A 15,912-nucleotide genomic window follows, 5' to 3' on the forward strand; every position below is an offset into this window, starting at 1 on the left:
ATCACTTTATGGGAGACAGGGGAAACAGTGGAAACAGTGTCAGACTTTATTTTTCTGGGCTCCAAAATCACTGCAGATGGTGACTGCAGCCATGAAATTAAAAGATGCTTACTCCTTGGAAGGAAAGTTATGACCAGCCTACACAGCATATTCAAAAGCAGAGACATTACTTTGCCAACAAAGGTCTGTCTAGTCAAGGCTATGGTTTTTTCAGTGATCATGTATGGATGTGAGAGTTGAACTGTGAAGAAGGCTGAGTGCCAAAGAATTGATGCTTTTGAACTGTAGTGTTGGAGAAGACTCTTGAGAGTCCCTTTGACTGCAAGGAGATCCAACCAGTCCGTTCTGAAGGAGATCAGCCCTGGGATTTTTTTGGAAGGAATGATGCTAAAGCTGAAACTCCAGTACTTTGGCCACCTCATGCGAAGAGTTGACTCATTGGAAAAGACTCTGATGCTGGGAGGGATTGGGGGCAGGAGGAGAAGGGGACGACAGAGGATGAGATGGCTGGATGGCATCACTGACTCGATAGACGTGAATCTGAGTGATCTCTGGGAGTTGGTGATGGACAGGGAGGCCTGGCGTGCTGCGATTCATGGGGTCGCAAAGAGTCGGACACAACCGAGCAACTGAACTGACTGACTGACTGAGGGACCAAGTGTTTTTTGCCAGTGCATAGCAAACAACAATGTAGTATTTTGTTATAATTCTTGGAAGGTACTTCTGAGTATTGTTTATGAGGTAGTTTGTGCTTTCATTGTTTTAACACGCCTTAGGAAATCTGTTCTTTGCATCTCTATAGTAAAGCAGATAAAAGACACCCCATTTTATCGCTGAAGAAACTGAGTTGGAAAGATTAATTAGATTGTTTGGCCCTCATAGTTCATGTTGGTGACAGAACCACCTAATAGTACTCTTTCTGCAAAGTAAATAAACATGTTTAAGTTTTAGGTATAAAATTTGCTTTATTATCTGTTGAGTTGTAAGACATCTGTCAGTAGAGTTCTTTTTCTTTACAGAACAGTATATATAGCTAAAGTTGAGTTTAGTGCTTTAAAATATGTGAAGATTACTGGAAAGTAATGCCAGTAAGAATGTAGATACATTTTACTATCCTTTCCTAAATGTTATTAATGGTGGCACATGTTTTTATTTTGTTTTGATATTTGTGATTATTTATTCCCCAAAACAAAGCCTCTCTTTTGCACTGTGTCCAGGATCCCTGTTGAGATGCATTCTTCATAATCATTTGGCACTGTTAAATAGTCTTTAAGGAATGCCCTAGGGGGACAAGTGGTAACATAAAACTTAAAGAATTGCCAGTTTAAAGTTGTAAATTGCTTTCTTCTGATGTGTCAAGGAGAGTTATATAATAATGTCATTTGGATTTTATAATATCTTGGTTAGGTGGAAGTGAAAGCCGTTCCTGTTTCTCAGAAAAAAACATCTCTGCAACAAGAGCAAGTAAAGAAGCCTCAGAGGATTCCTGGTAGTCCTGCAGTACCACCTGCATCTTCTAATACCGACATGACCTTTGGCGGACTAGCCTCCCCAAAGCTGGATGTTTCGTATGAACCCATGATAGTGAAGGAGGCTCGATATATTGCCATAACAATGATGAAGGTAATTTATTTTACTTCCCCAAAGCTGGATGTTTCGTATGAACCCATGATAGTGAAGGAGGCTCGATATATTGCCATAACAATAATGAAGGTAATTTATTTTACTTCCCAGAAAAAGTTTATTTTTTACCATTCATTTATGTAGCAAACATTTCAGTTCCTGTGAAAATGCTTGTGTGTTTTCAAATCACCATTATTCCTCGGACATACCCCTTCAAGACGCTGAGCTTATTATTGAGGCCCCCTTCAGCTTTGGGTTCTTCCAAATGTTAGGCTTATCTCTTTGGGTTTCTTCCCTCTTTGGGCTTGAGGCTTTTAGACAGATTTTTTAAAATTTTTGTCTCGTTTTTTTAGTTAATCTTTAGAGGCAGTGTTAATCTAAATTATCAAGATGGTCATTATTTGAAATCAAAGTTAGGAATTATGCTATTTTCAGAGAGCAGTGTGAGCTATTGTAGGCTCTCATTTGGAGGAATGACATAATTTTTGGTTTTATAAAGATTATGGTGGAATATGGAGAAAGTAATTGGGTGGGTAATCAAGAGACATGGTTTGGTTTAAGTCTGTTTAGGAGACTGCTGACTTAATCTGGTGAGATATGCTCATCCCTTGGACTAGTGAGTTGTCAGTCAATATAGATTCAGGAGATTTTTAGGATAAGTAAGACTTGGTGGCTAATGGGGATGCTGAAAAGAGAAAGAGGAAGGAAATAAAACGTTTTGAGCTTGAGTAGTAAGAGTGATAATATTGAAGGGGCAGTTTTGGGTTGAGGAGGATAACAGATTCAGCATTGGATGTGGTTTTAGATACCTCTGAAATATCCATCTGAAGATAGATAAAAAGAAGCTGAAACTACAAACCTGATGTGATCACAGTCTTACCTCATGAAAAGAATTGGAGAATCATCAGTACTTGGATTATTCATAAATGATGGAAGTAGGAGATGTCTATCTAACATGATGAGAAGAGAGGCCTTCCAGGACAGGGTCCTGAGGAATGTCAGTAATGATGATGCTCAAACTTTTGTCCACATCAGAATCACCAGGAGCACTTACTTAAAAAGGAGATTTTCCTGTCATCCAAAGATTTAGATTCAGTAGGTCTAAAAAGAGGTTCCAGAATTTATATATATAAAACAAATATGCAGAATGATTTATATTCAAAAGCTGCACTTTGAGAAATGTTGATTTACTAGATTTAAAAAAAAAAAATGGAGAAGGGAAACAAAAATGTTGGCAAGAATACCAGCCAGAGGGCCAGTATAAACTAGGACACCGATTTTTACCTTTGGCCCTTTTACCACTACGGTGCATATGGTGACTCATTTAATTCTCATAACAACCCTATACATCACTGGTTTTTATTCCCATTTTACATATGTGGAAACCGAAGCATAGAGAGATTGAGTAAGTTGTCAAAGGGTACCCAAATGCCAGGGAGTCGGTTCCAGATTTTATCTCCTAACTACTTCCCCAGCTGCCTTATGCCATGGCTTGTAAGTCACAGAAAGCATATTAAGGAGCTTTAATGTTGTTTTGCTGCAGAAGTGAAGTTTTGAAAAGGATCTAGCAGCGATCTTGACAGGAGCAGCTTTAGAGACATAGTTGGTTAATTAAATTGCAGTGAAGAGAAGGTGAAAATAGTATCAGTCTAGAGGGGTGAGATGGGAAGGGAGATGGGAGGGATGTTGAAGAGGGAGGGGACATATGTATACCTATCGCTGATTCATGTTGGGATTTACCAGAAAACAACAAAATTCTGTAAAGCAATTATCCTTCAATTAAAAAATAAATAAAATTTATAAAAATTTTAAAAAGAGGTGATAATAGCTAAAGATAAAATGAGTGTACATTAGTCTTTCAAGATGTTTGGTTATAAAAAGAGACAGAGGAAATAGAATTGAGATAAGGCTTTAGAGTCTTGAGATTGAATATAGAAAGACATCTTTTAGTACTGATGAGGAGACATTTTGAGAAGGGACAATGAAGATACTCCGAGAGATAAAAAGGGATTGGCTGTAAATAAGAGAACTCTTACCTCTTTCACTGTACCAGGAGAGGGAAAATAAAATAAATTGCTAATAAGTTTATAGGTTGTGTGGCCAAGGGACTATTTATGATAGCAATTATATGTCTTAGATTGGAGATGGGAGTGATGAATCTTAGGATCAAGATTTTGAACCAAAGGGGAAAAAATGAAATAGTCATTGTACAGAATGAGGAAAAAGTAATCAGAAAAGATTTATCAGCCCTCCTTGGAGAATCAGTTGAAACTGAAGATCCTGTATTAGCAATGCAGTATGAGTCTTATGAACATGAAAAAAAATGATCATAATCATTTAAATTGATGCGGCATGGATGTTGTCCCAGATAATTCAACAAGCAAACAATGACTGAAAAGGAAGTTGGGCATCTGGTGGTTAAAGAAAGGTCAGTGGAATCCAGCTCATTTGGAAGGAAAATAAAAGTGGATTCAGGGAGAGAACTCTGGGGAGGGGAGAAGGACTAGACGTCTTAAGAATAGAAACAGTTAGGAGTTACAGAGGCAGAAAACTGAGCAGGTAGTGTCACAGGTCCGTGACTTTCAGTGCGAGTGACTAAAAGTAGAAGTTGAGATGATTGAGGTTGAATAAATAAAGGGACTAAAAATTTAATAGTTTTGACTATTTTTTTTTGTTTGTTTTAGTTTTGACTATTAAAGAATTAAAGCTAAACATTCGCATTCAACTTTTCTTTAAAGAATTTAACTTCTTGCCTCCTTACCTCTCTAGGCATTCTTTTAGTTTCCTGGTAGCATACTTAAGTTTGTATAATTTCTTTTGAAAGTCGAGTTACCAGGACTGAATTCAGTATTTTAGGAATGTTCTGAGAGGCCCAGGATAGGGAAGTTACAGAATGCCATTCCCAAATTGTCTCTTAGAGATATTAATTCTTGTTTCAGGAAAGGAGATTTTCTTATATCAAACATTTACAGATAACTATGTATACTCCCTTTTGTACGTGAACAAGAGTTTCTCTAAGATACATATCTAGAAGTAGAATTGCTGGATTGTAGAACGTACTTGTAAAATTTATAGGCCCCTGATTTGTGTCAGAATGTTAGGTGCTTCATGTTCTCACCCGCATTTGGTTCTCACCAACACAATTTGATGACTGTGATATGGTTATCTTGTTTTCATTTTCATTTCCTTGATTTCTGGTTCAGTTGAGTAACTTTTTAAGTGTTTATTGGCCTTTCAGATTTCCTCTTCAGTGATTTGTCTTACTTACCTTTCTCTTGTGTTGTTTCCCTCTTTTGTATTAATTTGTTCTCTATGTTCTCTATGTATTATGGCTTTGTATCCCATTTTGGTTAAATGAATTACAAATCCCTTTCAGGTGAAGGCTGATCTTTGCCATTTCTTTATGGTGTCCTTGTTTTGGAGAAATTTAAAATTTTAATATGCTCAAAACATATTGTCCTTTTTTTCTTCTGAATTTGTTGATGTTTTGTTTGTTACATGTACATCTTTAACACACCTAGAATTTACTTTTGTAGGTGGTATGATGTAGGTAATTGAGTTTTTTTCTTTTTCTCCTGTATGGATAACCAGTTGTCTCAGTACCATTTATTGAGTGTTCTGTCACTGCATTAGTTAAGAATGTTTCTAATGATTTTGTGATTCTTGATGGTCTCTTTCTTAAAGGTTTATGAAAATTACTCGTTTGAAGAACTGCGTTTTGCATCACCAACTCCTAAGAGGTAAGGATCATTTCCTCAAAGCTTAGCCAAGACATGTCAGCTGCTTACAACTAAGATCACCATGAGTTCCAACTTTCTTGTCTATTAAGGAAATATTTTATAGCATTTTAAAATTCCCAGTAGAGACTTACGACAGGTTTTATAATGTGTAGATTTGCAGGAAGCATGTATTTATATTGAACTATAAATACTGCCAATATGTTACATAATACTAAGGTAATACAGAAATAACTCGTATCTAAAAGTATATAAATTGGCTTGTTTTTTCTATTTTTATTTCCTTCTGTCCGTCACCTAATGGAGTGGCAGAGTGATTTTAATATATGTTGCACTTGTTATTGAACTTAGTTATGAGAACTCTGATTTTGAGCTCTGAGTAATTCTGTTAACTCCAAATTGAAGCATGTTTTTTTGGCCGACTGTTTTATTTGCTCATCAGGGGCTATTCCCAGGGCAATGGCAAATACCAGTTTGAAATTCAGAACAGAAATAAATTTTTGATCATCTTTATAGATACAGTATTTAAAATTGATGAATGATGAATGATCAACTGCAGAGATGACACTGAAAGAAAATAGGAGACCTAGACCTAAGTCCTGGGGCAGTCCTAGGTAGTCAGAAAAGAGAGAGCCAACAAAACACCTAGAAAGAGTGGCCAGTGAGATGCAAGAACAATCAGAAGAATGTTGCAGAAGCAAAAAGGTTTTTCAAAAAAGGAGGAGTTGTAAGTTATTATCGAATTCCACTGAGGATTGCTGAAGATAAAGAAACAGCCACTGAATTTGGGGACATGGTGGACATTGGTGACTGTGACATAATCAATTGCAAAGAAGTATTGGGAGCAAAAGCATAGTTAGGATAAGCGTTGGAAGAGAATGGGAAATGACATGGAGAGTGGTTGTTGACAATTGTTCAGGTAAGTTTTGCTGTAAATGGGGAAAGAGCTATGAGACTGTATTATAGGGAAAGGTATGGTATCAACAGGAGGTGTTTAAGATGGGACGTTTTGAAGTTTTTATAGAAATGAAACAAATGATCCAGTAAAGTGGGAGAAGTTAATGATGAACAAAGAGAGCAAGAGAATTGTATCACTGAAGTGTTGAGTGAATGAGACCCAGAGCACAGATGGAGGGGCTGGCACTGGACAGGACCCAGGCATTCCTGCCATTGGAACAGGAGGTAGAGCAAAGTAGATTGAATCTAATTGCAACCTTAAGGTTGTATCTGATTGCTTATGTTTTTCAACAGAAGAAACTTATGAGGTCGCAATCAGCTGAGAGTCAGAAAGAGGGGTGCTGGAGGTTTGTGGTGAGGAGGAAAGAGTGAATTTAATCATGGAGAGTAGGAAAACACCATGACAGGGCAGTAAGATTGCTAGTCATTGTGATCATATAATCAGAAATTTAATATTTGCTGATACATGCTCATGATGATGTCAGCTGTTTAACCAAAGTAAATATTCCAGTGTTCATCTTATTTCCTTTCAGACCCAGTGAGAATATGCTGATTCGTGTCAATAATGATGGCACTTACTGTGCCAACTGGACTCCAGGGGCTATTGGGCTCTACACTATTCATGTTACCATCGATGGCATTGAAATAGGTATTTTTCTAAAGTTGTGAGTTACTTAGTGTAAAGAACTAGAATCAAAATCCTCTTTCTGTTCTAGCTTGCCCTTGTCCATGTATCACAGACGTGGACAGACTTCCTAACTTGTAGGGAGCGTCATGTCCTCCTTTATAATGAGTACTTAACTTGTGCATTTACAAGGTCTTAACATTTTACAGTAATTTATGAGTCATTGTAGCCCTCATGACTCCTTTCCTGCGTTCCCTAGTGTGCCTAGTCAGTTCCATCTCCTCCGTGCTGCCCTGTAACCACATGCGTGCCTCGTCTCCCCGTCATGGTGCGTCTTCCTCTCCTGGCTGTGAGCAGCCTCTTTCATCTTTGGATCTCCCAGTGTGGTTCAGTGCCTGGCACACAATGAGTGCTCAGGAAATACTTGTTGAAAGAATGAGTTTCTTTACCTTCTACTAACTTTGAAAAATATCTTACCTTTCCTTTGGGGATTAATCTTTCTCTACTCTTTATTTTTTAATTATCCATATACTTGGACAGCAATTGGACAAGAAAGCTCTAAAAAGTTTATCAATATGGATTCCTTATAGCACTTATATTTTCTAATGCTCCTCAAGCAAATGGGTTCCTGTGATCAGGTAGATTTAGAATGCCCCATATATTGTAGTCTCATCTTAGATATTCATCCAATTCATATTATCATATTTGGAATTTTAAGACATTCTGAAATTAAAAATCCTCTCAATTCGTTTAATACTTATCATGAAACCTTTTCATGTAGAGAAGAGATAGAGGGGGGTAGAGATAAAAGTAATACTGTTCCAACATTCCGCCAAAATACCCTTTGGGAAACTTTAGTTTGTTTTTATAGTGAAGATAAAGAGGTGCTTTACCTTGATGTAACTGTAGACATATAGAATATGCATTAAATGTAGTGTAACTGTAGGATTGGGGCTTCCCAGGTGACAAAGTGGTAAAGAATCCACCTGCCAGTGCAGGAGACATGGGTTTGATCCCTGGGTTGGGAAGATCCCCTGGAGAAGGAAGTGGCAACCCACTTCAGTATTCTTGCCTGAGAAATCCCATGGACAGAGACACCTGGCATTCTACTGCCCATGGGGTCACAAAAGAGTCAGACCCAACTTAGCAACTAAAGAACAACCATAGGATTAGATATATCAGATTCATCTGTACCATCCTCGACACCTTTAGCTGCAGCCTTTTGCTGTACTCTTTTATTTCAGAGTATCCTTAAAGCCTTTAGTTCAGCAGACTTCTGTTGGTTCTAAGTGAAACATTGTTCTAGATAAGACAGTTCCTGTCAAGTGAACAGCTTACTGATGATTGCAAGATAAATGGGGCAAACAAAATCACAGGAAGTAAAATATAAGAAGTGACATGCAAGGGATACAAATTACAGAAGTTCAAAAGTAGAGACAGTCAAGAAAGGTTTTATCTTTGCTGCTGCTGCTGGTGCTGCTGCTAAGTCGCTTCAGTCGTGTCCGACTCTGTGCAACTCCATAGACGGCAGCCCACCAGGCTCCCCCATCCCTGGGATTCTCCAGGCAAGAACACTGGAATGGGTTGCCAATCTTTGCTTATAGTGGGTAAAGAAAACTAACATAAATAAGAAAAATCCACTTATATTCATACATATTTTCTGGAATGACATTGAAGAAAAAGATTCATAGTCACTTAGAACCATTCATTTTCTTCCCTAACTTCTTAACTCAGCTTTCACCAGAGGTGACCAAACTGATAGTAGGCTAGGACCTTGCTTGACTGTAGGCAAGGACAATTTTCATTAGGATAATGATGATGCTAATAGCTAACATTTATTGAGTATTTAATATACATCAAAAATTTTTATACAGTCTTATATATTCTGTATGTATTTTTAAAATCATTTCATTCTCACAGCAGCTCAGTGAACTAGGTGCTGTTCTTAAAGAGTCAAACAGTTAATGACAGAATTAGGAACAATCAAGTCTAACATGAGAGTCCCAGCTTGTAAACACCAAGCTTTGCTGCCTGTTACTCATGAGATAATTGTTGTAGATGACAAGTAGTGCTCTGATCAGATGTTATGAGATAATGTTCAATCACACAAGGGTTTCTTTTTTTGTTATTTTAAAATTTTCATTATTATTTAATATAGTCAGTCTATAGCCCCTCCTCTTTTCCTGAATCCCTGAGACTCCCCTTTGGAATCTCACAGTCATTTTTCCAAGTACTCGTCTATTTCTTAGCTGTTAAATATTAATTACCTTGAAGGACAGAATTCAGATATTTCTTTTAATTGTCTAAAACAGCCTGTGAATGTATATGAAGTTAGGTTTAAGGGTCTTCCCTCCCTTATATTCTCAAATGTTACAGTTCCCTTCCTTTTCTTACAGATGCTGGCCTAGAAGTCAAAGTAAAAGACCCACCAAAAGGAATGATACCACCAGGAACTCAGCTGGTCAAACCAAAGACTGAGCCTCAACCAAATAAGGTTAGGGGAGAATGAAATCAGAACATGAATCAGTCTGAAATTTATTAATTTTCTTCACTGATCCTTCAAGGTGGCCATCCAATGTCTAATACTTTCCTTATTTCAGTATTTGAATTCTAAGTATTCCTAAATAAACTTGAAGACTAGTTCATGGTAATTCAGGTATAAAACTGTACTTTTTGGTTTCTTGGTATAATGCTATAGTAATTTATAGACTCTGTATACTTCCTGTTATTGAAAGTTTACAATTAACAAAACGTCTGTTGACATTAAAGTGTGTAAAGTTCTCAAGATTAAAGTATCCTGTGCTGTTAGATTCATTTCCTAACATCTAAAGAGTAAGTGCTATAGGAATTTTAGTAAACTACTTACTTATTAAAAAAAAAAGAAACATGGGTAATAGAATTTATATCATACCTTCCTAAAAGGAAAAAAAGGCTCTTTTTTTCCTTTTTATCATGTCTTCAAAGTTTAGAAATTAACTTATTAATATACAAATAATTTTCTATTTTTTTCAGTGATTTACAGTTTTATACTTAAAAATGTTCTCTTTATTGTTAAAAATAAGCCATTGTTATTTGCACAGGAAGACCAGCTACAAATAATTTTGGAAGCTTTCTCAGAATTATACTTTCAAGTCTGTTTATCTCTTACCACTTATAAGGTCTCTCTTCCATGATTTCCCTGTTTCATCTGTCTGTCTTTGCCTTTCTCAGGTTCGAAAATTTGTGGCCAAGGACAGTGCAGGGCTGCGTATCCGTAGCCACCCTTCTCTTCAGAGTGAGCAGATAGGCATAGTGAAGGTCAATGGAACCATCACTTTCATTGATGAGGTAATTTGTAAAGAAACACTTGGTAATAAATTTTGGATGAAAATTTTTTGCACTGTTTGCATGATATAAGGTTACTAAATTTTTTGTTAGAATATGTTTTAAGCAGTTTGGGTAGTATTTGGAAAATTGTTTCACAGAATTTAAAAATTTATTCATTGAGTTTCAAATATTGCATTTATTTTTCTTTATCAATAAATAACTAAAATTATATTTTTAGCATAAAAATTAACATACTAGTCAGAGCCAGTATGAGAATTCAGTGAAAATGAGTGGTTTTTCTTGAACTTTTAAAATGTTGTTTGCTTTTGTATGTGTTTATTGTATCACTTAACTTTGGACAGGACATTTTTCTAATAATACAATTACGTAACTTCTGATTATTAAAATCTAAATTGAGGGGAAGAAAGGCTTGTATTCTTTTGGGAAACCTCTGCTTTTATTATTGAAGTATTTATCTCAAAGTGTGACTTCTTTGTGCTTTTACTTCTAAGTGACAATGTGTTTTACGATCTCACCATGTGGATTATTGTATTGCTTGGCTTGCTGGTTGTTTTCCTAAAAGGTTCTCCCATACTTATGCAAAAACTAGGTTCTTAATCTCCATGTCCACCATTATTTGCCTGCTTTGAGCCTTTCAGAACTTTGCTACCTTCCTCGGAATGACAGGCGGGCATGGCTTGTTTCTGTTGCTTGTATCCCATAGATCCACAATGATGATGGTGTGTGGCTGAGGCTCAATGATGAGACGATAAAGAAGTATGTTCCTAACATGAACGGTTATACCGAAGCCTGGTGCCTCTCTTTTAATCAGCATCTTGGGAAAAGTCTTCTGGTCCCTGTTGACGTAAGTAAAAGGTGGTTTTAAAGAGGATTATAGGGGTACCCTGTCCTCATTACAGGGCTTTCTTTAATTAAGGCTTCTCAGTTCTGAGGTAAACCACAACTAAATAACTTCAAGTGCTTGAATTCTGAGAGCTTCTGTGTAATAAAGGTGAAGTTTGGCAAGGCTAAGGCCTTTAATACTATATAGTCCATTACAGGAGGAAGCAGTAAATTAAAACTAGGCCTACTGATTTCTTTCCAGGGAGACAGGGAATGAGAGTGGCTAATGAGAGTAGTTGACATTTTTTTTCCTTCCTTATTCACACTACTGTTTGGAATGAACTCAACACTAAAATTTAAGAATTCAGTATTACTATTCATTTCAAAAACACGTACGATTTTTTTTTTTTTTGGTGGCGTTTTGTAATTTTGTGTGTTGTCTTAAGTTTGAATCTTTTCTTTCTTGGTGTATGATACTACCTCATTAAAACAAGGTGGATTTTTAAACTTGCAGCACCATAGTGCTCTAGTTGAATCTCAGAGTCTGTGAGAGTTCTATTAGCCTCTTTGAGAGATGCAGTGGAGTACATATAGCCAGTGCTCAAAAGTCACTAACTCTGATAGGAACCCATGGCTCTCTTTATAATTTGAGCAGAAATGTGTGATTTTTTTGTTTTCCTTTTCATCTCAACCAAATATATGACTTTACTGGAGATAGAAAGCTAAAGGAAGTAGCTCTTAGTATTTTCTAGTTTGACTTTATGTTGAAGAATGACATTAATGACATGACACTGCTAATATATACTACAGATAAATTTTTATTTTAAAAATAACCTTAGTATTTTAAACTAAGAATTTCTTTAAAAAGAATCAGTGCATAAAGCTCGCTCTATCAAATCAGTCCCTATGTTGTTTGTTTTTCTCCTTGATAGTCCAGAGTAATGTTCTCCAAAAGGGTGGTTATATAAAACGATGCTTTTGAAAAGAACATAATAGAACTTCTGTTTGGATTTATTAAACATTCTTTTTTCTGTTCTTTTGTATTTGTTTTATATAGTACAATGGGGAAAGAAGCTGTCTATATATTTTTAACTAATAGATGCATGATAAAGAAAGTCTAGAGAGTTTTGGTCTACTGCTTTTTTTTGTTTTTTTGTTTTTTTTTAATCTGGGGCTAGAAACTTTCCCTTGAATGCTTTTAATCCATCTCTCATTATAGTAACCAAATATTCTTCAGGATAATGAAGATGATATTTTAAAGCAGTAATTACAGTAGCCATTGTGTTTATTTTGTTAGCAGTTTATATTTTAAATTTTGACCAATAAAGGGTTTTGTGTATTTTAAGACCCTAATAGGGCATTATGTTAGATTATATTATCTTTACGACATCCTCTGCTTCAAAATTTTTTTTCCTAATTCCTTTGTGGCTCATTTGAGGAGGTACTTTTGGAGGAGGAGGATATTCATACAGACAAGACAAGAGAATAAACAAAGGTAGCAAGGATGAGCGGGAAGTATTCTGAATCCCGTGGCTTCGTTTTGGAATCCTCATGTTCTGTTACTTGATGCTTTTAAACTTTAGCCAAGAGATGGGTTTTAGCAGACAGTTGTGAGGTCAGAGAGAGAGGAGGTAAATGGAGTGAGCCATACAAATACTCGATGGCTTTCCACTGCTGTGTGAATGAAGAGGTTATCACTGACTTTATTGGAGACAGAAAGCAAAAGGAAGTAGCTTTTGGTATTTTCTAGTTTGTCTTTATGTTGAAACATGACATGAATTCTCTTTTGATGTAACTCAGAGTATCTGGTATCACTGAGAAGGCTGAGATTTTTCTGGTTCCTTAATTTTTAAGGATGATAGTGACTTGAGATCCTTATAAATTAAAAGATGCCAGTAGAAAAGGTGGGCATCAAAGATACAGAAAAGGAATCTGAAGGCTGAAAAAAGAGGAGAAAATGGAATTGAGGGCACACTGGTGAATTGTTTCTGTGAATGGGGAGATGGTATGTGTGGCAGTAGGTAAGTTTTTAGGAATGAGGGAGAAAGGGAAGAGGTGAAAGAAACCATCATTTCCAGAGAAGAGAGAAAAGCCATTAGCTGAGACTAAAACAACTGAGTTATGTTAGAGAGTTTAGAAAAGCCATAAGAATTTGTAGTAATATTTGAGAGAAACAGCACGATCTGACAAAGAAAACTACTTGTTTGGGGATTGTTGCACCAGGAAGGACCCAGTGAGACCACTGGATAGATGCATCCTGGAGACGCCCTTCTTCCCCCATGGCCCTGAGTCTCCAGAATTAAAAGAGCCAGGAAAGCAGACAGTGCTGGCCAGAACTTCCTGGGCTGCTGAAATAGGGACAAAAGGAAATTTCAGGTGCTGATGAAAGAGCGATTGAGAGCACCAGCTGTGGGTTGCAGCTTAAGTTAGAAATGTGAAAGGATTAGTGGAGGGTCCAAGGGACTTGGAGGACTTAATAAAATGCAACAGTATAGTGAACACACTGCACTAAAAGAGCTGGAAGGAGACAGGCAATTTGTGTGATAATGTAGCATATTTGAAATTGATTTCATACTTAGAGCATTTTATTGAATGAAATGGATCGTTAATGTGGCCACATCCACATATACAGGTGCTGGCAACACTGTGACCTGCGAGGTTTGAAAGTGAGTTTGTTTACCATCAGAGAAAGGGTCCCATTAGGTACAGTATAAAGTTATGGGACAAATGGGAATAATTAGCTGTTGGATCAGGAAGATGCCTAACATAGTTCTGGTATAAAAATAAGAGGACAGGTAGATGACCTAAATAAGGATTTGCATTGCATGTTTGTGACCAAAGAGGACAGAGGATATGTGTGACAACTGGCATGGGGCTTCAGACAGAACTGGTGTAAAGTTGCTTCAGTGTGGATGTTAGATAAAACTGGAGTCAGAGCCTGGCATAGGCAGGAACAGGCTGATTTCCCAGGGTTTTGATTTTTAGGACCAGGACAGGCCTCTTCGACAGTCAGTAAGCTTTTCATGAGTACCTTACTCTGCAGGACAGAGCATATGATTCCATCTCATCCCCTCAGGGAACTAATACAGCTAAAGAAATGTACTTTGCTGCTGCTTCCTTTGCATCTCTTACTTCTTTTACTACTGGAGAAATAACTTGCCACCTACTTTGCCTTTTTCTACTTCGTTGGTGAATGAATCAGCTGTCAGTTATGGCTAACCATTGTAAAAACTATTCAGTTAAACAGAAAGCTGGCAGGTTTGAAATAAAATTAGAGATTATCAAGGACTGATGCCACTCACTTAAAAAGATGCAAAAGTACCAAAAAGTTTCCTTGAGCAGTCTTTACGTTACTGTGTTCAACTTTGTCTAGTTAAAAGAATTTTGTGTTCACATGAATGGATGTACCATATTTGGAGCCTGACTCAAGCAAACTGATGGGGAGAATAGGGGTAGGGATTGGAAACTGAACACTGAATATTTGATGATCTGTTTTTTAAAAAGATTACCATAAATAGCCATATTTAGAATAAACTTTAAAGTGATTTTTGTTACCCTGTCCTGTTTCTGTACTCATATTGCAGAACACTGGTTTTCATTGTAGATATGTTCTTTAGCCACATTTTGGCCTGACTGGCAGTAGTTCTATTTAGATGTCATTGAAAGTAAAAGTGTTAGTCTCTCAGCCCTGTCTGACTCTTTGTGACCCCATGGACTGTAGTCTGCCAGGCTCCTCTGACCATGGGGTTCTCCAGGCAAGAGTACTGGAGTAGGGTGCCTTTCCCTTCTCCAGGGGGTCTTCCCAACCCAGGGATCAAACCTTGTTCTCCTTCATTGCAGACAGATTGTGTACTGTCTGAGTCACCAGGGAAGCCCTTAAATGTCATTAATTTACTAAAAAATAATGACACCCTAATTTGGTTCAAATATGACTTTAGTAATGCTCTTGTTTAGAGATTAAATAGCATTAGACATTCATATTATGAGTGTTCTTTCTAAAACGACTTTTAAATCAGTGGAAAGAATCAGGATAACTATGAAGAACACAGATACTTCCTTGTGAGGTACTCATGGTCTGTTAGACTTATTGCCCCCTTTAGAATACACTGTTTAACGTTACATTTTAGTCTCTGTTTATGTTATTTCATTTGTCTAAAATGCTTTTGCTTCCTTCCCCCCACCCCAACTTTTCTAATACTTTCCTAATTGGCCAGGCTCAAAAATTTCTGTTGACATTGTTCATCCATGTAGTTAGTTATCACTTCACTAATTGTTCATTCAGCATATGAGTCCCTACTATGTACCAGACACTAAGCTGGGAAGAAGGTGTCGGGTGAAGAGGCAGAGGGGAGGGGATACAAAATAATTAAGAGTGCAATTCTTGTCCTTAGAGTGCTCGCTGTGTAATGTGATAGATGTACAGTATTCACAAAGTTAAGTTGCATGATGATGAGTTACAGAGTGGCTTCACTTAGGAGGTGACATTTGAGGAGGTTTCAAAGAAAAATTGCCGTAAAAGAGTTAAGGAATTTCACATTAGAGAATCAAATGTCCAAAGTTACGAAGTCATGCTGCGTTTGGTAACTAATAGTTAATAAGGGTGAAGCATGAATTGAGGACAGAAAGATTCTACATACTGGGGAAATTAACTTTCTCCCTTCCTGCTCAGGTAGCACTTTGTAAAAGCAGAAAAGGCTTACATCTTTCTCCAGCTGCTCATAATGCCTAGTTTATTTTCCTTCTCTTTAGCCCAGTTGTATTTATATACCTCTTATTTCTGTTTCTAATCTCCTTAAGGGTTAGGACTCACTTAAGATCCCC

The 15,912-nt window shown here is 37.0% G+C and overlaps 1 protein-coding gene across 1 annotated transcript in view; it reads left to right on the plus strand.

Annotated features, from left to right (window-relative positions):
- Nucleotides 1-15,912, plus strand: part of MYCBP2 (MYC binding protein 2, E3 ubiquitin protein ligase) — a 269,123-nt gene that overhangs the window by 180,195 nt on the left and 73,016 nt on the right. The window contains exons 47-52 of the mRNA XM_010855138.1: nt 1,408-1,623; nt 5,308-5,363; nt 6,851-6,966; nt 9,339-9,436; nt 10,153-10,269; nt 10,973-11,113. Of these exons, the coding sequence (XP_010853440.1) occupies nt 1,408-1,623; nt 5,308-5,363; nt 6,851-6,966; nt 9,339-9,436; nt 10,153-10,269; nt 10,973-11,113 (744 nt within the window). The remainder of the gene's footprint in view (nt 1-1,407; nt 1,624-5,307; nt 5,364-6,850; nt 6,967-9,338; nt 9,437-10,152; nt 10,270-10,972; nt 11,114-15,912) is intronic.

This window comes from Bison bison, unplaced genomic scaffold, assembly GCF_000754665.1.
Source record: "Bison bison bison isolate TAMUID 2011002044 unplaced genomic scaffold, Bison_UMD1.0 scf7180017864354, whole genome shotgun sequence".
Lineage (NCBI taxonomy): Eukaryota > Metazoa > Chordata > Mammalia > Artiodactyla > Bovidae > Bison > Bison bison.